Source organism: Rattus norvegicus, chromosome 3, assembly GCF_021556685.1.
Source record: "Rattus norvegicus strain SHRSP/BbbUtx chromosome 3, alternate assembly SHRSP_T2T, whole genome shotgun sequence".
Taxonomy (NCBI): domain Eukaryota; kingdom Metazoa; phylum Chordata; class Mammalia; order Rodentia; family Muridae; genus Rattus; species Rattus norvegicus.
In genome coordinates, this window is record NC_141536.1 from 58,672,846 (window position 1) to 58,696,350 (window position 23,505).

At 35.5% G+C, this 23,505-nt stretch overlaps 1 protein-coding gene across 23 annotated transcripts in view; it reads right to left on the reverse strand.

Annotated features, from left to right (window-relative positions):
• The window catches only part of Lnpk (lunapark, ER junction formation factor), a 68,095-nt gene that overhangs the window by 40,348 nt on the left and 4,242 nt on the right, over positions 1–23,505 (reverse strand). For 21 of the 23 annotated variants that reach the window (XR_015683162.1, NM_001434307.1, NM_001077429.2 and 18 more), the window contains 5 exon segments: positions 21,757–21,845; positions 19,200–19,241; positions 17,507–17,694; positions 2,689–2,747; positions 160–200 (listed from right to left, as the gene is read on the reverse strand). Coding sequence is in view for 22 of the 23 variants with exons in the window: in NM_001434307.1 (NP_001421236.1) it covers positions 160–200; positions 2,689–2,747; positions 17,507–17,694; positions 19,200–19,241; positions 21,757–21,783 (357 nt within the window). In the remaining variant the exon portion in view is untranslated. 23 annotated transcript variants of the gene reach the window in all.

A 23,505-nucleotide genomic window follows, 5' to 3' on the forward strand; every position in this document is an offset into this window, starting at 1 on the left:
GCATTACTTACCCAATTCTTTTTTTTTTTTTTTTTTTTTTCTTTTTTTTTTTTCGGAGCTGAGGACCGAACCCAGGGCCTTGCGCCTGCTAGGCAAGCGCTTACTTACCCAATTCTTAACTGATTTACATAAATTAACTTTAAATAAAATTTAACTTACTATCTTTTTCTTCTGGGATTTTAAATCATCCAATGCTTCATCTAGAAAAGGAGATTTAAATCACATATTAAAGTGAAGAGATACAAGAATCATCATAAATACTATATGTGAAGCAAATGTAAAAAAAGTTCATGATTTCTCTAAATTTATGCCATAAGTAGAGATAAAAATTATCTTAATTTTTACTCATACATTTCATATTCTTCCTGTATTATATATTTTAAGATTCAGAAAAAATTTAAATGGACTTTATATAGACAAAATTCTTAATATTTTTCTCAGAAATGATTCTTATACTTCTCCTTGAACATTTAATTCTCCTTAATTTACAAATACCAAATCTCCTTTTACAGACTGATAATAAAAATATTCTTTGTTCATAAGAAGCATATTGCTTATTTCAATAGACTTTTGAAAATCTTTTATTATACCTGAAAATTTCCAAAGTAGTATCAGTAGCTTTTCAAAATTAAAGACTGCTAAAATTTACATGCTTATTTTAGTTAGCATAATGGAACATGTGCAATCATTTCAAAAGATATCCCTTAAGCCAGGTATGGTGCTGCATTTAATCCCAGGGAGAGTCATAACAAAAAGATTTCTGTGATTTCAAGTCCAACATGGTCTATAAAACAATTACTAGATGTCAGGGCTACAAACTGAAACTCTGTCACCAAAAATAAATTTTTAAATAAAAATAAATAATTTTGGAGAAAAAATAAGGACGGGTTAGAGAGATGGCTCAGAGATTAAGGGCACTCGCTACTCTTGCACAGGACTCAGCTTCAATTCCCAGCACCCACATGGTAGCTTACCGCCACCATCCGTTATCCTGGTTCCAGGGGATCTGATACCCTCTGACCTCCACAGGCACCAGATATTCATGGTGCACATGCATACATGAAGGCAAAACATTAAATAATTCCTTAACAAAAAGGATCCATTTACAAATGTATTGTTTCTATTTTTCTGTAGAAATTCTTAATTAGCAAAAATAAAAAGTAACTCCTGCAAAGTTGTTATCTCGCCTCCACATGTGCACTGGACCAGAGTTCGGTTCCCAGCTCCTACACTGAGCACATCACAACTACCTGTAACTCAAGTTCCAGTAATCCAATGACTTCTTCTAGCCTCTACAGACACCTGTACATACACGTGATGTATTAACACATATGGGCACAAACATATATGTATAATAAATAAAGCTGTTTCAAGTGAAAAAACAGTGTATTTAAGTAGTGTTTGTTAGAAATTAATTACATTTAAACAGAAATACATTTAAATAAGTAGAGAAAGAAAAAATGTGAAAGAATCAAAGATGTCTGCAAATAAGTGGTTATTTGGGCTAGAGCACATATCATACCCGAAACTAGACAGAAGTGAGATTATAGGCAAGGAGCATACAGCAAAGGCCATCGATTCATACAACTTACATACCGAAGCAAATATCTTCAAACCATGTAGTACTTATAAAACTACTAGAAATGTGATATTTTACATTAATACTTTATTCGTATATCTAGGTATGATAATATATTATATTTTTATTTTTATTTCTCTAAAATATACCTCAAAATAATAAGCAGTGAAGAAGGTGAAGGCAAAACAAAAGAAGAGAGAGCATGAGTTGATAACTAAGTCAATCACGGGTACAAGAGTTCAGTAGACTATACTTTTGTACAGTGGAAAAAAGAAACATACCATATAGAAAGTTCATTTCAGATAAACCATAGATATTTAAATCATATATGAGATAAATATATATCTCGTTGAACACAGAGAAGTCAAGCTGGTGCATAACTAGATAAAGGCTTCACCCCTAGTGTTCATGGTACTGGCCACTACAAAGAAGGGCAGACACCAGCCCCTGCCTCTGGCTCCCAAGTGCTGGAACTAAAGTCTCTACCACCCAGCAAATACTTTTTAAGACCTGAGAAATCTTTAAAACTTGCACATATATAAAACATACAGAAGCAAATTTTTGCATTTATATATTTCACTTAAGACAAAGCTAAAGGGTTGTGATGTTAATGAGAGTAATACAATTAAAAGAAAAAGCGAGAGAGATGGCTTGGTAGTTAAAAGCATGCGTTGCTCTTCTAGAGGACCCAGGTTTAGTTCCCAGTACCCACACAGCCACTTATAACCATCTGTAACTCGAGATCCATGGGGACGCAGTGACCTCGCCTGGACTCCACAGGTACCAGGAGTGCACATGCAAGTAGAGCCCCATGTACACAAGTGAGATGGATAAGAAACAAGCGCCTATGTACTATATTTTACTCTGTACCAATGTTGCCCACAAAAATTAATTTAACAAATACAATTTGCTTTTACTTAAAAAAAATGTTTGTATAGAAAAAACTAAGTAAAAATTGACACATATTAAAGACAGAACTTTCTTACACTCATGACCTTTGTTATGTAGGACAGCAAACAATCTGACACACCATACCATCATCTCTGGCTTATAAAACACCTCACTGTATGATGAGTTACTATAGATTTATAAAAAGTATTCAAACTTACTATTTCTCTCTGTTCTCTTGGAAAAGAAGAAAATAAGCACAGTTCTTAATGTCCAGATGCTAGAAAGGAAGCAAAATTCAAAATAAAATCCATCATTACAAGAGGTGAATCAGAATCTAAAGGCAAAAATTAACAGTTCCAATTAGTTAGGCATTTCTCCCTACGTATTGAGAATCAAAAATCACTGTTTTGTTAAGAAACACCAGAGGCTCACTAGATATTTCAATAGATGAGCTCTCAACTAAATTCCACGGACATTCATAGAGTTCCTCCTGGAATTATAAAACCACCTTTCTATGTGTGAATGCATTTCTCTAGAGAAACCATATCTTTTGTCAACTTCTATAAACCCCCCCAAAGCGTTAAGAACAGTATTATAGAATGCTTTCTTTTATTAATTCTATTCTATTTTTATTTATGTGTATGTGTCTGTGTGTTTATATGTACATATGTGTGGGGATGCCCAAAGAGGCCAGAAGGTGTGCAATCACCTGCAACTGAAGTCCCAGTTGTAAACTAACATAGATGCTGGGGACTGACCTCAAGAAGGAGCAGCACGGGGTTGGGGATTTGGCTCAGTGGTAGAGCGCTTGCCTAGCAAGCGCAAGGCCCTGGGTTCGATCCCCAGCTCCGGAAAAAAAAAAAAAAAAAAAAAAAAAAAGAATAGAAAAAAAAAAAAAAAAAAAGAAGGAGCAGCACAAGCTCTCAACCACTGAGCCATCTCTCCAATCTCAAGAATGCTGTTTAAGTAAATACTGGTTCCAAAAACGTTTCCTATCTGTCCCTTGTGTTAATAGGTAAGCATGTTTTGCTTTTTCAAACAAGAGTATTATTACATGATCCCTACCATTTAACACTGACGAGATTTTCATTATTCAATAGAATAAGCTATCCAGAAAAAGAAATTCAGAGGGGGAAAAAAACCTTACTTTCAAATAATAAAATTTAGCTAAATAACGCCTTTCTAAAAATTTCTAGTAGTAACTCTTTAGGCTTTGCACTATTAATATATCCAATAATATTAAAAGAATTGAGAGAAACTCAAAAAATAATCCTATCTCAAGGTTGTCAGAGTCATCGCTAATATAAAACCAGGAAACTCTAGGCCAGCCAGATGGCTGTGGGTCAATGTGATGTGACTACCTGACAACTTGATATCAACCACCAAAAGCCACATGTAATCAACCCCACAATTCTGTCCTCTGTCCCTTCCTAGGGTCTGCAATCACACACGCACGCACGCACACACACACGTACTACACACCACACACAAATGAAAAGATTAAAAATTTAATGAATCATAACAAGCAATGAAATTGTGTCAATAATACTAATAAAATCTCCCAAATCAAAGAGACCCAGATGGATTTACTACTAAATTCTACTTGACTTTTAAAGAACAAACATCAACGCTTCTTTTTTTTTTTTTTTTTTTTTTTTTTTGGTCCTTTTTTTCAGAGCTGGGGACCGAACCCAGGGCCTTGCGCTTCCTAGGTAAGCGCTCTACCACTGAGCTAAATCCCCAGCCCACATCAACGCTTCTTAAACTACTCCATAAAATAGAATGGGAAATAACATTACCAAAGATTTTATGAAAGCAGTATTATCTTGATACAAAAAGCAGAAAACAATTATAGGACAGTCTTCTTAATGACCACAGAAATATAAAAATTCAATGAAATATTTAAAAGCATCAAAAAGATCATCTGCCATGCCAGCTGGTTTTGTTCCATAAATATAGGGATGGTGCAAGAATATATACAATCAATAAATATAATGTACCACATTAATGGACTCCAAGACAGAAGTCATGTGATCATCTCAATAAACACAGGAAAAGCTTTTAACAAAATCTAATACCCTTTCATGGCAAGATTTTAAAAAGCTCTGAGGAAGTAGTAATAAAAGAAATAATAAAGCTATATAAAACGAGCCTATAGCCAATACTATACTAAGTAGGAAAAAACTCAAAGCATTACCTAAAATCAAGAACAAGAAAAGTTGTCTACTATCCTACTCTGATACAATCGAGTGCTGCTTAAAGTCAGCTACAGCACTCAACAAGAGAAGAAAACAAAAAGGGTACAAAAAGAAAAGGAAAAAACCAAAGTCTCCTTATTTGTATTTGATATCTCTATACATCAGAGATCCTAAAACCTCCCTTAATAAACTGGTAAACATTTTCAAAGAAGCAGGATACAAAATTAACATTAAATATCAGCCTTCCTAAGTACAAATAGGAACCGACTGACAAAGAGTTGGGAAAACAATCCATTTCCAATTGCTTCAAGAAAAAAATTAAATACTTAGAATAAACTTAGCCACAGAAATGTATGACCTCTACAGTAAAAACATAAAACTGAAGAAATTTAAGAAACTAAAAAGCATGATGATATCCCCCAGACCCATGCTCATGGACTAGAAGAATTAAGATTGTGAAAATGATTATATTACCAAAAGCAATTTATAGACTAAGTCAATGCAATCCCTACCAAAATTCCAATATCACTCCTCACAAAAATATATGGGTGTGTACATGTGCCTTTGTGTGCACATGCATGTGCACTACATGCGCATGTGTTCATGTGCGCATGTGCAGGCACCAGGGGTATCATCATACCTAATTCCAAATTATTCTACAGGGCTACAGTAATAAAAATATCATTAAAATGGGTACCAAAACAAAGCATATAAATCAGGGTGATAGAGAAGACCCAAATATAAACCCACACAGTGGCAATACCTACCTGACTTTTGACAAAAATGACAAAAATATACATTGGAGAAATATAGCCTTTTCAGCAAAAGACACTGAAAAAAGTTGAACATCCACAAATAGAATAGAAGCTATTAATTATTTCTCATATTGTAAAAAAAAAAAAAAAAAATGAAACCAACACCTGGAGAGGTGGCTTAGTAGCTAACAGCACTGGCCGATCTACCGGGAGGAAAGGAGTTCCAATCCTAGGGCCGTATCAGCAACTCATAAGCACCTATAACTCCAGGGCCCAGGAATGCAAATCTCTCTAACGTCTATAGGCACATGCGCAACCAAATATGCATGAGCGCATGCACACACACACTAAAACATCGATTCCAAGTGGGCCAAAGAACCTTTATAAGACCTAAAGCTCTGAAACTATTAAGAAAAAAAGACTTTCTGAATAGAAATCTGGTATAAGAAATCATGACAACAATTGACTAATGGGATCTCAGGAAACCAAAGTTTCTATTCATACAGCAAAGAAAAACAACTAAATGAAAAGACAAGCTACAGAATAGGAGGAAAATCTTTGCTAGCTATACATCTGACAGAAGATTAGCATTTACAATATACAAAGAACTCAAAAATGAAAACAGTAAGAAATCAAACCACAAAATCAATAAATGGGCTAGAATAAAATGAATAGACAATTCTCAAAAGATGATGTATAAAATGGTCAATAAACATATGAAAAATGTTCAACCTCACTAGCTATCTGAAAAATGCAAATTAAAACTACATAATTCCATTTTTCTTCCTAGTCAAACTGGCAGTCACTAAGAACGCAACAACAAATTCTCTGACAAGAATACAGATAAAAGGGAATCCTTAGACATACTGCTAGTGAAAATGTGAGCTAATCCAGCCATGTAAATCAGCACTACACTAGGAAACACTACAAATAGATCTATCCTAAGACCCAGGTCTCTCAATCCAAGGTTCTACACATCATAGAGATGCTGGCCTATAAGTACTTATTGTAACACCATTCATAACAACCAAGTTGTAGAATCAATACCTAAATGTCCATCAACAGAGAAGTTAGTAAAGTGTGGCATATATACATAATGGAAGTTTTCCGTCATAAAGAAGAACAAAGTATATGTAGCTTTCAGGAAAAATGAATGTAGCTGGAGATAATCATATCAAGGGATTAAGTCAGTGTCAAAACGACAAACACACTGTTTCATTTATTTTATATACATAACTACCAGCACCCTATACAACGAATATACACTCACAAAAATTAAAACACAAAAGATACATTGTGTCTGGATAAAAATTTAGAATGTAAGAAAGAAACTTAGTTCTTTACTCCAAAATATAGCATTGCTATTTAGAAACTTAAAAAAGTCCTCTCACTACCACAGCTGACGGAATGTGACAGAGGTGGTGGTAAAGATAAGGTCAGACAGAGCTCAGACTTGGGTCCCTCTCTCTGTTCTCTCTTGGATTACCGAGCCTGAAAAGTCAATGAGTCTGCAGGAAACAACTAATGAAGGGCTGAAACTTGCTAAACAATGTGTAAGCTTCAGAGCAGATTTGAAAAAATTACCCACAATGCCTAAAACTATATATACCAGATGTCCTCGGCTGTATTTAGGTTCAGAATCTACTTTCAAAGTGGCAAAACGACTAGCTCTGGCATGATTTATGACTGCAGCAAGGAAAATAAATCCACACATAAGCATAGATCTATAAGATATGGCCTAATAAAAAGACAAAGATTTCCAGGAAACAAGCAAACAAATAAAAAAAAACAGAATGAAGTCAGGCAAAGGTAAAAATAAATGAAGTAAGACAGAAACTGGAGGTCAGCAGGTATAAACTCTGCAACAACTTTGTCTGCTATGACTGAAGATTCAGTTAGGCCCTTAGATGACGAGCCCAAGCCAACAGCTTAACTGTAATTGATACAAGAAAAAGGACTTTGAAACAGAGTCACTCAACTAAGCTGCTCCCAACACTTCTTGTCCTTCAGGAACTGTAAGGGACTTTATTAAGCTACTAAATTCTGGGACAGTTTGCTACATAGCTATGGATACACACCTTTGAATTGTGATCATATAGTTTTATGATAGGAAAACAAATAACTAGCACTAGATTCCTACCTGGTTCTTACAGCAGCTACATAAGCAGTAAAAAGCTACTGAACATTTGTCTTTATCAAGGGAAAGGAGAGAAGGAGAAAAGTTAAATATAACACACTAGTAGCAAATCCCCACAATATATTCCCCTTATTTACAAGGAATATGCCCCCTCAAAGTTCTATCATCTCCTCCCCACTGAATCCCTGAAACATAGACAGACTGAATCCTTTACATCTAACGTTGGGACACTTCAATACAGTTCCTCTTGTGCTGACCCCCAATCACAAAATTACTTTGTTGCTTCTTCATAATTATAATTTTGCTACTGTTATGAATCATAATGTAAGTATCTCATATCAGGATATCTGATATGCAACACCCAAAGGGACTGTGACCCACAGATTGAGAACTACTGCTGTACATATGATTTTTCTTATGTCATACAGCATTGCTACACTGACCAGAGTTAGCTTGGCCTTCCATGTTTTAAGCCCTGTTGCTTTCTTTGCTTTACTACTGTTGTATTTTGGGCTCATTATTAGAGTAAAAATTAGAATTAGCTAGAAGACTGTTATACCTTGGACAACCAATCTGATAACTAAGAGGACCACTAAGTGACTGACAGGTCACATATTGTAGCATAGATACACTAAACAAAGGAATGACTGATATTCTGGACAGGGCAGTGTGGTATAAATACCATCACATTACTCAGATTTAAGTTGTGGCTCTTTTACTTCTAGAATTTTCATTTAGTAATTTTCAGATTGTGGTTGGCCACAGACAACTGAAACCATAGAAAGCAAAATCATAGATAAGAGTAACGACTGTACTCTGAGAAAGATTTAGAGAAAAAAAAAGTACAGAGAGGCATGAAATAGGAAAGGGATTGAAAGATTCTAAGTACGAGCAACCAGATATTTTTGTAAATGAGTATATAAGTTTTAAAATGTAGCTCTAAGAATTGAGATATAGTCTCCTCAAACCAAAGCTGCCCCCATTTCTGGACAGTAAATCCTTTCATTTCTTATCAGAACTGCTCCTGAGAAAAATCAGCAACCAAACAATGATTCTTGTGTCAACTTTCCAAGATTTACAAAGACCTTGCTCTTAAAACAGTTTTGTTGCCATTCTTTACTCAGACACAAATTCTTACTGTTTAGGGCTAATTTACATGGAATTATTTTTTATTTTATAATAGAATTTAGAAACATAATTGCAGGAATTCAGACATCTATGCTCTACTTATCCCAGCTAAGGCTTTCTAGAGAAATGAAACTTATGAAAAAACAGGGACACACACACACACACACACACACAGACACACACACACACACACATCACACCCTTCTGGGTTGAGAATAATAGCACATTCTCCATTCTCACCCAATTCCAGCCTGAGAAATCACTCAAACAAGATAAAAATAAAAATTTAATCTCCTTTTCTGGTAAAAATTGAGTTGTTGCTATAAAACCCAAACTTCAGAATATTCACAAAGATGCCAGCAAGATAAACCTTTCCAAGTGTAAAATCTACAAATCAAATCATGTCAGCAAAAATGGTAAGAAATATAACTAAAGAAAAGAGGTAAAAAATAAATTATTCAGAAATGATCTATTTATAAAGAGCAGTATTTTGATGACAAGGAAGGAGAAAAGAGATTCTGCCCCATGAGAAAATGCAGTTGCCTAACTTCACTGGCTAGGAAAAGATAAAATTTCCTACAAAAATCAAGATAAGGAAAACTCCAGTCAGTCTAAAACACAGATGAAGACATTCCATTAATAATAAATAAATCTCCCACAAATAACTGGCACAAAATAAATAAGTCTTTTTTATTATAAAACATTTTTAAAAAGTACATTATATTTCAAAACTAAAACTAACTCTTATCAAGAAAGTGAACTAAACTTAAAACTAGAAATTCAAAAGCAGACTGTCATACTGGATCATAAGGTAAAATCTAATCCTTAATATACACTAACTTTGAAACTGTTTTTTCAGACTTAAAATAATGGAGACATACCAGGGACAAATAAAATAGAAGGTGCTACGTTAACACCACAAAAAAAAAAAAAAGACTTAACTAGAGAAAGATCACTTATCTTTTTAATTTTATCACCACAGATTAGTTGTATAAAATAATGGGTTTCATTATAACATTTCCTTACATATGGTCATACTGTACTTTAAGAAGAGCTATTAAAATTGTTTCTAAAAGTACGCTCCTTCCTAATTAGTTAGCCACTAGGCAGCATCTGGGGTGAGAAAGACCAACCAACATGTCATCCCTATACAAAAATCAATTAAAATACATTAGAAACCTAAGTGTGAGGGGTTGGGGATTTAGCTCAGTGGTAGAGCGCTTGCCTAGGTAGTGAAAGGCCCTGGGTTCGGTCCCCAGCTCCGGAAAAAAAAAACCAAAAAAAAAGAAACCTAAGTGTGATGTGTTTCTTTTAAAACACTTAGAAAAGACATAAAAGGAAGCTTTGGAATACATAACTAAGCAAGAGGTTCCTAAACTTGCCAAGTAAAACAAGACCCATAAAAAGAAAAATGGCAAAACATGGAATAGAAAATTAACTAAGATCAAAATATTCTTAATAGCTTCCAATTAAAGTAGGGCTATATGAAAAGAAAGAGGAACGTGACTGACTACCTTTTCCAATTCCCTTGCTTAAATGTCTTCCCCCAAAGTCCCATTGTAAGAGAAAACAATAAAAAGTTAAAAATTAAAAATTAAAAAAACATGGAGGAAGCCCATGGTTAACTCCTCTGGGAAGATCAACTTTTATAGTAAATTAGTTTCTGAAATTATAGAGAATAAAATGTTTAGAAAGTTCCACTAAGAAAAAAAAAAAGAAAAGTGAAGGATGGCAGGAAGGAAGGGAGGGAAGGAGGGAGGGAAGGAGGAAGGAAGGAAGAAAAGAGACAAAGAATACATATGACTGTTTATAAATGATACAATAGTCTGGAAGTGTGACTAAGTGGAAGAGTGCTTTGTCTAGCCTGCAAGGTGCACTGGTTAAATCAACACACACACACACACACACACACACACACACACACACACTCTCTCTCTCTCTCTCTCTCTCTCTCTCTCTCTCTCTCTCTCTCTCTCTCTCTCTCTTAAAAGGAGAAGAACCAACTAGAGTTGAATTCACTTCAGTTGTCAACTACTTACCTAGCATGCATGAGGCCTTGAGTTGATCTTAAGTACCATATAAAATTAAAGGGGAGAGAAGGGGACATTCACACATGCTGTGAAGCAGGCCTTTAATCCAGCCACTCAGGAGACTGAAGTAGAAAAATCAAAAGTTCCAGGCTTTGTCCAAGCTAAAGGATGACTTCAAGGCCAGCCTGATTAACTTAGCAAGACCCTGTCTCAAAAAGGGTTGGGGACGTAGCTCAGAGATAGAATGATTACCTAACACATACACAGCACAACTGGAAAAAAGTGTGTGTGCGCGCGTGCGTGCGTGTATCTGTGTGTCTGTGTGTCTATGTAGTCAACTCAGGCAGGCATGTGACACACTCCTATATTCCCATCACTCAGGAGGATTACTAGTTGGAGGCCACCCTGGACTACATGTACTGAGACATTATTTCAAAGAAAACAAAAAAATAAATTCCTAAAGCAATGCATATCTGCCATAATATGACTACAAAAGTATAAGTCTATCCAAACCTTCCCTCCCTGTGACAAAGCCTAACGGTGTCTATGAACTAAACACTGCATTCTGATTATAATTTAGTGGGGCTAGAGGACGGCAGAGTACTTGCCTAGCGTATGTGAAACCCTAGGGGTTTGAGTTTTAGAATCAGGGGGTTAGGGGGGTGAAAACTCAACCTTATGCTAAGAAAATACCCTAGCAGTAGAGCATTTGTTTAGCATGTATAAGGTCTTAGGGATGATCCTCAGTACCAAAAAAGCAGTATTTAAATTTCAAAAAGAACTGAAAAAAATGACTATCTACTGAACCTCTATGTTCTAGAAAACAATAATGGAATCTGAAGTTTATCATTGTATATAACAATGAGAAGATGAATTAAATTCTCAAGACATCTTATATAAAGCATTGACATTCTACCACATAGGGTAATTTTGGGATAGCTAGGACTAGATTATGAGTGTTGATCTTTAGTATAGACCTCTTTAGTATAGGCATCCCCAAAAATGTGAATAAAGGTAATTATCACATTTTAGAGATTTTGAATATATCAGACAAATTTCTAAGTGGTCTAATAAATACAAAAATGTGAAGAATAAAATAACATTTTATTGTTCCTTCCACTTTCAATACTTTGAAATAAATCCTAGTCGATCCCTTAGAAATATTCCCAAGAAAAGAAGTCCAACTAAGCTTAAGCAACAGCTCACACTCCAAACAAAATGCTGTACTCATAGGATCTTACTTGCCACAATACCACTTTCACCCCTGTATTTCATTTCACACTGACTGTCACTGGGTGAAAAGACATCTATTCTTTGTTTCATAACTTGGCCTGCGCTCACTGAACTAGGAGCTGCAACAGTGGAGGTAACAAATGAGAATGAGACAAAGGGAGGGAGAGATGATTCTGCAACGTCTCCAATTACAAAGCACTAACTGCAATGACACACAGCAGTCCAAGACACATTGTAAGAGAAAACAAAAAGGTCTGTTTAATTAAAACAAAAACAAATGACCATGGAGGAAGCCCAGGATTAACTCCTCAAAGATCAACTTTTCATAGTAATTAATTTCTGAAATTATAGAGAATAAAATATCTATGAAGTTTTATTAAGAAAGGAAACACTACCAATTGGTGGTGGCACAAACCTTTGATTCCAGTGCTTGGAAGGCAGAGGCAGGAGGATCTCTGTGAGTGCAAGGCCAGCCTTACCTCAGACTGAATTCCAGAATTCACTGGGTTACAAAGAGAAACCTTGATACAAAAATCCAAAAAAGGAGGAAGAGGAGGAAGGAAGGGAGGGAAAGGAAGAAGAAAGGGAAGGAAAGGAAAGGAGAGGAAAGGAAAGGAGAGGGGAGGAAAGGGGAGGGAAGGGGAGGGAAGGGGATGGGAGGGGAGGGGAGGGGAGGGGAGGGGAGGGGAGGGGAGGGGAGGGGAGGGGAGGGAAGGGAAGGGAAGGAGAGGGAAGGAAAGGAAAGGAGAGGAAAGGAGAGGGAAGGGGAGGGAAGGGGAGGGGAGGGGAGGGGAGGGAAGGGGAGGGGAGGGAAGGAGAGGGGAGGGGTGGGGAGGGGAGGGGAGGAAAGGGAAGGGAAGGGAAGGAGAGGGAAGGGAAGGGAAGGAGAGGGAAGGGAAGGGAAGGAGAGGGAAGGGAAGGGAAGGAGAGGAAAGGGAAGGGGAGGGAAGGGAAGGGAAGGGAAGGGAAGGGAAGGGAAGGGAAGGGAAGGGAAGGGAAGGGAAGGGAAGGGAAGGGAAAAAGAAGTGAAAGATGGAGAGAGGCAAGAAGGGGGTAGGAAAGAAAGAGACGAAGAATACATTGATACTGCTTATAACTGATACAATAGGCTGGAGGTATGACTAAGTGAATAGTACTTGTCAAGCATGCATGGGGCACTGGGTTAAGTCACCACAAACACACACCCTCAAATGCTTCCTGGGCAGGGAAGATGATTCACTGGGCCAAGGCTCTTTACCATAGATCATGGCAGCACAAATTCAATCCTCAGGACCCACACAGTAGAAGAAAAGAATGGCCACCCATAAGAAGTCCTTTGACCTAAAACACACACACATATGATGCACACATGCGCACACACACAAACACATACGCACGTAACTGTTCTAGTTTCCTTTGGACAGCTGATAAAACACTCTAATCAAAAGCAACAGAAGACAGGACTGCTTTATTTAATTTATACTTAACACATCACAATCCATCATTAAGGGAAGTCAGGGAAGGAACTCAATGTAGAAACCATGGAGGAACTGTTACTGGCTTGCTCCTAGCCTAACATTTAGCAGCCTTCTGATACAGCCCAGAACCACCTGCCTAAGGAAGATACTCCCACAGTAGGCTGGGCCCTTTTAATCAATTAGCCATCAAGATAATCCCCAGAGACATGTACACAGGCCAATTGATCTAGACAACCCTTCAAATGAGACTTCTCGGATGATTCTAGGCTATGTCAAGTCAATACTTAAGTACACTTGAACATGTAATAAAGTTTTTCTAACTTTCAAAAATGATGCAGGCTAAGATAAGAGTACAGCTCAGTAAAAAATGTTTAAGACATGGTGCAGTGATTCTATCCCCAGTATCACAAATAATAAGTGATTTATTTGTCTCAAAAGTAATTCTTATGATTTAGTGACAGATCCAGCAAAGCACAATTTGGAACAGCAATTAGAACTAGCAGAGTTCTAATCAGACATTTATAAATTATCTTTTAAAATCAGAAATTCAACCTGCTATGTTGAACTGAATGTCACGTTAAATTATTTTTCCTACTTTTATTGAACTATTTAAATCAACTAAGTATCTCATACTTTTAATCTTATTTTCTCCCTGCTTCTTATGAAAAAAAATAGAAAAGAAGCAATGTAAAAGAGCTCAGCATTATAAAATCATTTCTATTTTGGAATTTAAAAAGACACAAAAGATTTATTTTAAAAAAAAAGGGGGGGGGGAAATAAAGAAGTTAAGAGCGAGGCTGACAGTACAGCTCAGAAGCAGAGCTCTTACCCAGCATATGAGGAGGCTCAGGGCCAACAACCAGAAAACTAACTGCAATGTTAGACATGAACTCAACTTCAGGTCTCAGAACTGAGCGTGCACATAAATGTGTTTACTCTATACATGCAAGTTGATTACGATTGTAAGTTTGGGAATTCAAACTAGGAAATACGCCTTGCACTAAAGATTAAACCAAAACCTAACCTAACACTCTTGATGCCTTCTTTTTCTATATACCATTTCTTCCTGTCATATCCTATCAGATTTAATTTTCAAAATATTTCTAAGTTATCTATTAACATCTGGTGCTACTAGGCAGTCCAATTTGCCTTTATCTTTAGATTAAATGTATTAAGCCAAGCATGGCAGTGCAAGCCTTTAATCCCAGCAATCAGGAAGCAGAAACAGGCAGATCTCTGCAGGTTTAAGGTCAGCCTAGTGTACACAGTGAGTCTCAGGCTGACCATTGCCACACAGTGAAACCCAGTCTCCAAAATGAAACAAAAGACCTTATATAGCAGTTTCCTAGGTATTTTACTTTTGTCTCCATAAAACATCGTATATGTGACCCTCTTAATGTACTCTCTATCTTGCTATTCTTCCTCTATAGAAGCTTCCCATTTCACCTACTTTGAAATAGGTTTGATTTTTTCCTTAATATAAACCTTGCCTGGTTCTCGAAGTTCATTTCACAGCATTTATCTCTCCATCATACATTACAAATATGCCTGTCATCTCGGCCCCTCACATAAGCTATATACTCAAGTTCTCAGTCTACATATTTTCTATTTTCTAGTTTTAGAAGCACAGTCCTTCAACAGTTAGACTTTGTTTTTAACAATGTAAAGCATACACTGATGTAAAAAATGCAAGCACTACCAGAAAACATATAGAATAAAAGAACTACTTAAAATCATACCATTAGAAAGAATGACCACTAACATTTTTTTAAATAATCCTTTATGTGGAACTTTGTGGGTATATGTGCCACTATGTGCTCCATATAATCTTCATAAACTTCAACTTTTTTCCATACTTGTTCATCACACTTAATACTCAATTCAAATACCACTTCCCAAAAAGAGGCCTTCCAGGACCCTTGTAAAGAAACTATTTTCAATCACATCACTTAACTTCCTTCATTGCACATATTTCTCTCTAAATTAACTGAACATCTTTGCTAACTTATCTCTATTTTTTATCTGCCCATTCACAGAGGAATGCAAGTTACATGGAGCAGAATCTTACCACTACTTAACACACTGCAGATGCCTAATACTTAATAAAGAGATGATGGCTTTGGTAACCTTGTGTGTGTGTGGTACTAGGAGCAAAACCAGAGCCTCACATATACTAGCAAATGTTCTACTAATAAGTTAGAACCCCTGTGCCTTCTGTATTTTCTACTTTTGAGACAGGGTCTCAGTAGGTTGCATAGCCTGAATCAACTCCCCTATAGTCAAAGCAGGCTTCAATCTTGTGATCCTTCTGCATCAGTTTTTCAAGTAGCTGGGATTACAGGCCTGACTTCAGTTAACTATTATAAGCTACAAAATCCTAAATTTTTATCTTCTATTGAATTTTCTCTAAACCTCACACTCATACTTAGCCATCCGTCGACAGTTCCAATAGAAAATACAATGGATACCCAAACTTCCTCCTACTCGTGTTACTCACTATTTTGATGAATGATTGCGCTCAACCAAATATCCCATACTAAACCTGAATTTTACCCTTGACGTGATTCCTCCTCTTCATCCCAAATCCAATTACCAAGTCTCTCAATTCTACTTCCTAAATCTCCAATCCATCAATTTCATTCAATCCATCTGCTCTTCTCCCACCCATCAAATACAAATCATTCATCATTTCCCTTATCAACTATAATATCCTTCTAGCTTCCTACTCCAGATCCACTCTTACTTCCTCCTAATTTATTACAAGCTACACTCTCAGTGGCTATAATAACATGATGGTTAATCTTGTCAATTTAGCTAGATTTAGAATCTCTTAGAAGACAGACAGCTGGACATGTGTAAGAGGCTCAACTAAACGTGAACAGACCCATACTCTGGGCTGGATCCCGAACTTAATAAAAAGGTAAACACAAGTGTAGCAATAGCATTCACCTTATTCTGTATCCCAACCATGAGTGTAATGTGACTACACACTCCTACTGCCACAGCTACCACTATTCTTGCTGCCATGTCATACCACTTCACACACAACCCATTCTGCAAGTCTCAAATTCAGACATCAATTCTTTAAAAGTCTGTAGTAAACAATCCCACTGATATCCTTCTTCTCAACGCAGCCTTTGGTTATATAACCAATCACACAGTAATCTAGACAACTGCTGTGAAGGACTGTTCAGCTATAACCAAAGTTACTGATGTTAAGGTGGGAGATTCTTGTGGAATACCCAGGTAAATCACAGAGTCAGACGTTGACCAATAATCTAGTCTGTATTTCCTCCCTCCAGAGATTCTAAATCTGTCTCATCCCTACAGACTCTGGCCTATGAGAGTCTAAACAAAGACCCAGTTAAGCTGCCTGAATTTTGAACTTCAGAGCGCTGATATAATGAATGAGTGTTGCTTTAAGCTGCTTAACTTGAGACCAATTGAAAACTTACAACCAAGACTCTTTTTAGACCCCCACACTAAGCCTGAATTGGGGCCCCTGTTCTCATAGCACTTGCATTCCTGTCCTAACATTAATCATATTTATTACTTTATATGTAGCCTAAGATCTACAGCCAATGATTTTTCAATTTTGTTCGCCATATACAATAATGATCCTATGTCTACACAACTGCTATCCACATTTTGCTAAATAAATGAAAAAACTGTTCCCAAAAATTTCCAGTTGAGATACACTTCCTATAGAGTACCAGGTTATGAAATACTTAAGAAATTATTGTTTATAGCAATAATTAAAAAGAGAGGAGTCAGGGTGAAAGATACCTCTGTAGAGTCATCTGGACACTTATTTCAGTTTTACAATCCTTCCCCACTCGTTACCTTCCCCCACTCCATGTCCAATGCCTATAGGAGTCATGGCGCTCTATCAGAAACCTATATATTACTAGTAACAATGGTGATATCCCTCAGGTATACCTTTGGTTTATAAAGTAGAAATTATCCTACAATTTAAAAAATAACAATTATCCAACTGCAAAAATAATCCAAATTTATTCAACCTGAGACATTAATATTTTATAATAAAAAATTAAAATTATCTGGTCAGAAAAGAAAAGATCAACAAAAAATACTTACATCAAAGGAAAAGCAAAGAATGGGAGTGTCATGACAAGTCTTGCTATAAATTCATCAGGAAGATACCACAAGTACACAATTAAACATGTAAACAGATAAAGAATTGAAGAATAGATAATTAATCTTCCAACCCATAATTTTTGCAATCTCTGATTTTTTTCTCTAAATTCTTCCAATGCTTGAATTTCCTGTTAAGAGAAAAGTATTCATATTATGAAATCTCATAAATTATTTAAAAATTAAAATTGAAAGAATTAACATAATGATTGCATAAGGTTCCTAAAATTCAATGAAATACAATATTCTAATATTTTAAAGCAAAACATATGGAATAGTAAACTAAAAATGAAGTTAAAAACTAAGTCTGTCCCAACTTTTGAACTGAAATATATTAAATACTATTTTTAATCTATCAAATTGGCAAAGACTGGAGAAATTAAATTGGCATCAGCAAACACTTATGGAGTCAAGAAAATAATAATTCTTCACATACAGCCTTTAAAAATCTGACAAAAAAATAATAATAAAAATAGTAGGGCCAAGTATGGTGGCATACACCTTTAATCCTGACACACATAGTCAGAAGCAGGTAGATTTCTCCAAGTTTGAGGCCAGCCTGATATAAACAGACAGACAGTTCTAGGCCAGAAGACATAATAAAGTGAGATTATCTCAAAAAAAAAAAAAAAAGTGATTGAAATTACATCATTTCACAATCTATCATCTATTTCTCTGAGGGGGAAAAAACATGATAGATAAGAGAAAAATGTTAAAGCTATATATAGGAGTATTGCACAGTAGCCTGCAATCTTTATTATGCTGTTACATTGATTTACACCATGCTTGCTCTACTGCACTCTAACAGGTTCTATTACTACTTAACACAGGCTTCTTAAGTCACTGAGAGACTTTAGTTTTTTTTTTTTTTTTTTTTTGAGATCATGTAACACTAGAGTTCTCAGGATGTCTCTGTAGCAGTAGTTCTCAACCTGTGGATCACAACCCCTTTCAGTGTCACATATCAGACATTCTATATATCAGATTATATATATAAATTCATAACAGTAGCAGAGTTGCAGTTATGAAGTAGCAACAAAATAATTTGATATTGCCGGCTCTTAGGGTCCTGCGCGGGTTTTAATAAAGTCTAAGGCTGTCTGCTGGGGATGTCCCTCAGCTAGACCATCAACCTCCTTGCTGCTGCTCCCCTCCCCGCTTCAGCTAGTCTCCCCTGCCAGGGCCACCAGCTCTTTATTATGCAAAAAGTCACACCAATCTGCAGCAGGATGTCACCTGTTACCTGAGCCTCCTCTCCTCTCAGCACTGCCCCTTTGGCTCTGAGGACCAGGTGACCTCCTTGACTGTTTGCCATTTCTTTTTGGGCAGGTAAGGGAACAACAGACATTTACTCATTCTGCTTGCCCAGCACCTGAGGAACGGCCATTAACAACTGAGAATACAGACACAGCTTCACAGCCAGTGCATACAGTAGTGTGGGTTATCCCAACAATTGTATGGTTGGTGACACCACAACATGAGGAACTGTATTAGAGTCACAGCATTAGGAAGGCTGAGAAGCACTGTTCTACATCATGTTTAAGTTCTCACGTCTCTTCTCTAATATAAAATTATTAGAGAAATATTTATTTAACATCTAAAATAAATTAAAGTACATTAGAGCCAAAGAACATACCTTATCTATATTTTCTAGAACTTCTACTGTTGAAGGTTTTGCCTGTTTTAGAAACAGAAATAAGACATGGCATTAAAAATTATTACCACAAACATTTTGTTAAAAACACAGGTTTATATAGTCATTAATGAACATTTTAATTCACAAATAGGTTTCTCAATGTTCCAAGCTATAGGTCTACCTGTTCATAACTATAATGGAAAATTATAATTACCAAACTATGTAAGATTCTTAAAATAACTTTTCCTGAAACTTGACTTTGATAGCTCTACTTTTACCATTCTTAACCTCAAGAGAATAGATTTTTCTAGAGAAACATATTATATACCAAAAGATTCATGAGCTAAAGACAGTCTAATTCAGTAATACTCAGGCTCAGTGCCAGCAGCACACTTACTGATTTCAGTATTGAAACCCCCAGAGCTCCGGAGATTAAAAGAAAAAAAAAAAAGACTACCTTCACTGTGATACCTAAAGTTTCAGAAGTGATTTTGTTTGCTTGATTGTTTTAAATGATTATAGATGTGTGCCTGCCTGTATCTGTATACCATGTGCATCCATGTGCCAAAGAGGCCAGAAGAAGGCACTGAATCTCCTGAAGTTGAAGTTAGCGTCAGTTGTGAGCCACCAACTAGGAGCTGGAAATTGAGCAAGGGTCCTCCACAAGAACAATCAGTGCTCTATCCTCTGAGCCATCTCTCCAGCCCTAAGTACACGGCTTTTGAAAAAATGAAATTTTTAAAGAATATAAAAGGATACTTTATAGTAGCAGAAATTATTTGCCAAAGGTATTTCTATATAAGCCACAATAGTTTAAATGGCAATTGAGAAAATATTTACCAAGACAGTAATGAATACCAGTATTTATATCCCTAGAAGAGTTGATAACATAAGATTGAATCATGTAAAGTTGCCATGTCTCTATGTCAAAGTAGAATATCAGCAATTTCATATAATTCAACCAAATAAGAAAACAAAATAATGATAATTTGATTCTCAGCCTGTCATAATTTTTTGTTGTTATCGTTGTTTTTATCTTTGCTTTATTTTGTTCTTTGAGACAGGATTTCTCTGTGTGACAGTGCTAGCTGTCCTAAAACTCACTTTGTAGACCAGGCTGACCTCAAACTCAGAGATTCACCTACCTCTGTCTCGAAAGTGCTGAGACTAAACGCATGAGTCCCCATGCCTGGCTCTGTCAAAGATTTGTAAAGAGGAGTCATTTCATTCATCTGTGGAATGAAATAGGGGGATCCCATAGAAGTAGAAAGTAAAAACTCTAAGGAAACTGTAGGTACAGAGTTGAGGACTTGAAAGCTTTGGGGGTCAAAGGATACAAAATATGTGGAGTAAGTTCTACAAATGGTACAGCATTGTGACTAGAGCTTATAATGATAACTGTCTTCTTTTTATGAGTTTATTTCATTTTAAAGTTTGCATATACATGTGTTTCTGTGTATAGTTACATGAGTTCAGCTATCATGAGAAGCTAGAGGTACCAAATCCATGAAACTGGAGCTCCATGCAGTTGTGAAAAAACTGATATGGGCACTGGGAACTGAACTCCAGTCCTTTGCAAGAACACCAAGTCAGATACTCTTAACCACTTAACCATCTCTTTAGCCCTGATATACTATATTCTTGAAAAATACTAACAGACAGAATGTTAGATTTCTCATCACAAAAAATGTAATTATGTGAGCTAATGCATATGTTAATTCACTATCCCTAAACGATGTAATGTATACACTTTAAAACATCATGTTGCATACAGTAAATATGCTATTTTACCTATGGATTTTTTTAAAAAGAAAGTCAATATAACACAAATCTAAAACATGAATTTAATCGAACAAGTCAAGAGCTAAATTATATACTAAGTACTACTGGACTCTTATTATAAGGAATAAGGAAAATTAGTTTGTCTTAGACTACATTATCTCTTCTTATAGTACAATTTATCAATATAATTTATATTTTATATCTCTAAATTTGAGATACTTTCTCTAAAGGCTTATCTTATAAAATCTGCATTTTTATTTTGTTCAACCAATAACTCTTAAAGGCATATTTCACGTGGTATCAGTAAATTTATGTGACATGCTAATAAGAGAGCAAAACAAAACAAACAAAAATTCCTTTAATAACAGAAAAGACAGGAAAAGAGCCTTGTGAGTTCAAGGCTGCACAGTGAAACCCATCTCCAAGATAGACAGATGGACAGATTAGATAGATGGTACAGTACAACCTTAAGTATGGTATAAAATTTTTAATTTCAACTACTTTTAGAATAAACTTGGAACTTGGGCAGTATGAGAAGAAAAGTACTTGCATAAAATACACAAATAAAAATAAATTACTAGACATATTTGATACCCATAAAATAGAGCTACCAAAATAATATCCAAAAAAGTAATTCTAATGGAGTTAAATGAAATTAAATATATAATATCAAACACATTAAAGAGCACACTCCAAAGGATAACTTTGTGAAAAATCTCTATAATACTTTTATGTCAGATTTTAAAAACTAGCAATAAAAAAAACTTTTTCTTACCCTCCATCGAGAAAATAATCCACCCATCTTTTATCTGTAGAAACTTGGCACAATAATAAATATCATGAGTTGTCCAAAAGAAGTCACAGCTAAAACAAAGTAAAATATTTAAAAATTTTAAGTTAAATACACAGCACATTCTCTCTAAATTTTTAATGTTGCAATATTACATTAAAATACTGTAAATTATTTGTTGGCCTTCAATTACATAAAACTTGAATCCAGATAGCCATTAGAATATTCAAAGTGAGGACATACTTAAAAGTAAAAACAGAGTTGGAAATGTTTTTAATGATAAATCATTTTTAAAAGTATACACATACTTACAAATTTCCTGTTTTTTTAAAAATAGTTCCTCTATGTTGTTCTTGTTATAAAAAAAAATAAATAAATCCTTCAATAAGGTGAGCCTTAACTGTTTTGTAAATTAAAGTGAATAAGGTCAACAGTTTGTCACAGAACAACCTTTTAGTGTAAACACCTTGGAAATAGAAAAAAAAAGGGGTTGGGGATTTAGCTCAGTGGTAGAGCGCTTGCCTAGCAAGCGCAAGGCCCTGGGTTCGGTCCCCAGCTCCGAAAAAAAAAAAAAAGAAAGAAAGGAAATAGAAAAAAAAATTAAAGAACAAGAAAGTTAGTGATTTGCCCCACAGCACATAAGAAATAAGTCCTAAAGTCTCTCTATCTTCAGACGACTGCTGCTCAACACCCAGTTAAGCATGTGCTACTAAACTTATGACCCTCAAGTAGTGAGTTTAGTTCAGCTAGCTGTGTACTCTTTGTTTATCTATGATTCGTGAATGTTATATACAGACTCAGAAATAGTATATCAAATCAATTTAACAGATAATCATTTTATAATTTCTTATTCTTTTAAGTTGAAATGGTAAAATTATACCCTCCAATTGATATGTTATCAGGCTACAAGTATATGATTATCAGTGTGTGAAACTACACTTAATACACACATACATTTATTTTCATAGGTATATCTCCCATGTCTTAACATAAATATAATCACAGGATAATTACCAGCACCCAGTAAGAACTGCAATACTATTTATATGTCCAAATTAACTCAAGGCATACCTATTTTAAGAGTTTCTTTTTTTAGAAAAGTAATGAATGACTAATTATAAAGTACTTTCATTTACAGAGAGATTCTTATGGGCAAAATATTATCTGTTCTAAAACACTCTGAAGCATACTAACTTAATTTTATACGCTGCAATTAAGTTGCAAACTAAATATTAATCTGGTGGTTATATATACTCCTGCTCAGTATTTTAAACTCTAAAATGTAATTATGAGATATTCTGGAACTCTAATGAGCAAAAGTATAAATTCTGAGTCAAGATTAAACAAAAAAATCTAAAGTTTCTAAAAATAATCACAAAGAATGATAGAAGTAAAGAAATTCAGATGATCACTTAATTTTTACTTGTCTGTCATCCCCCTATTTTGGAAATGGCTTGTGATAACTGACAATGTTTCCTGCACAATTAGATTACATATTTCTATTTCTAAAAGAAATAAATGTATCCTTCCAAGCTTGTAGCCACCACACCTTGAGACCAAATTCTCTGTTTTGGTTGGATTTTTTTTTTTTTGAGCCAAGATTTTCCTATATAGTCTAACCTACCCTCAACTACTTTTCTGCTTCAGCCTCTTGAGTACTGACTAGCATTATAAACTTGTACCATCATGCCCCACCTGGCTTAGACTGACCTTTTACTGTTTGAAATTAATAAC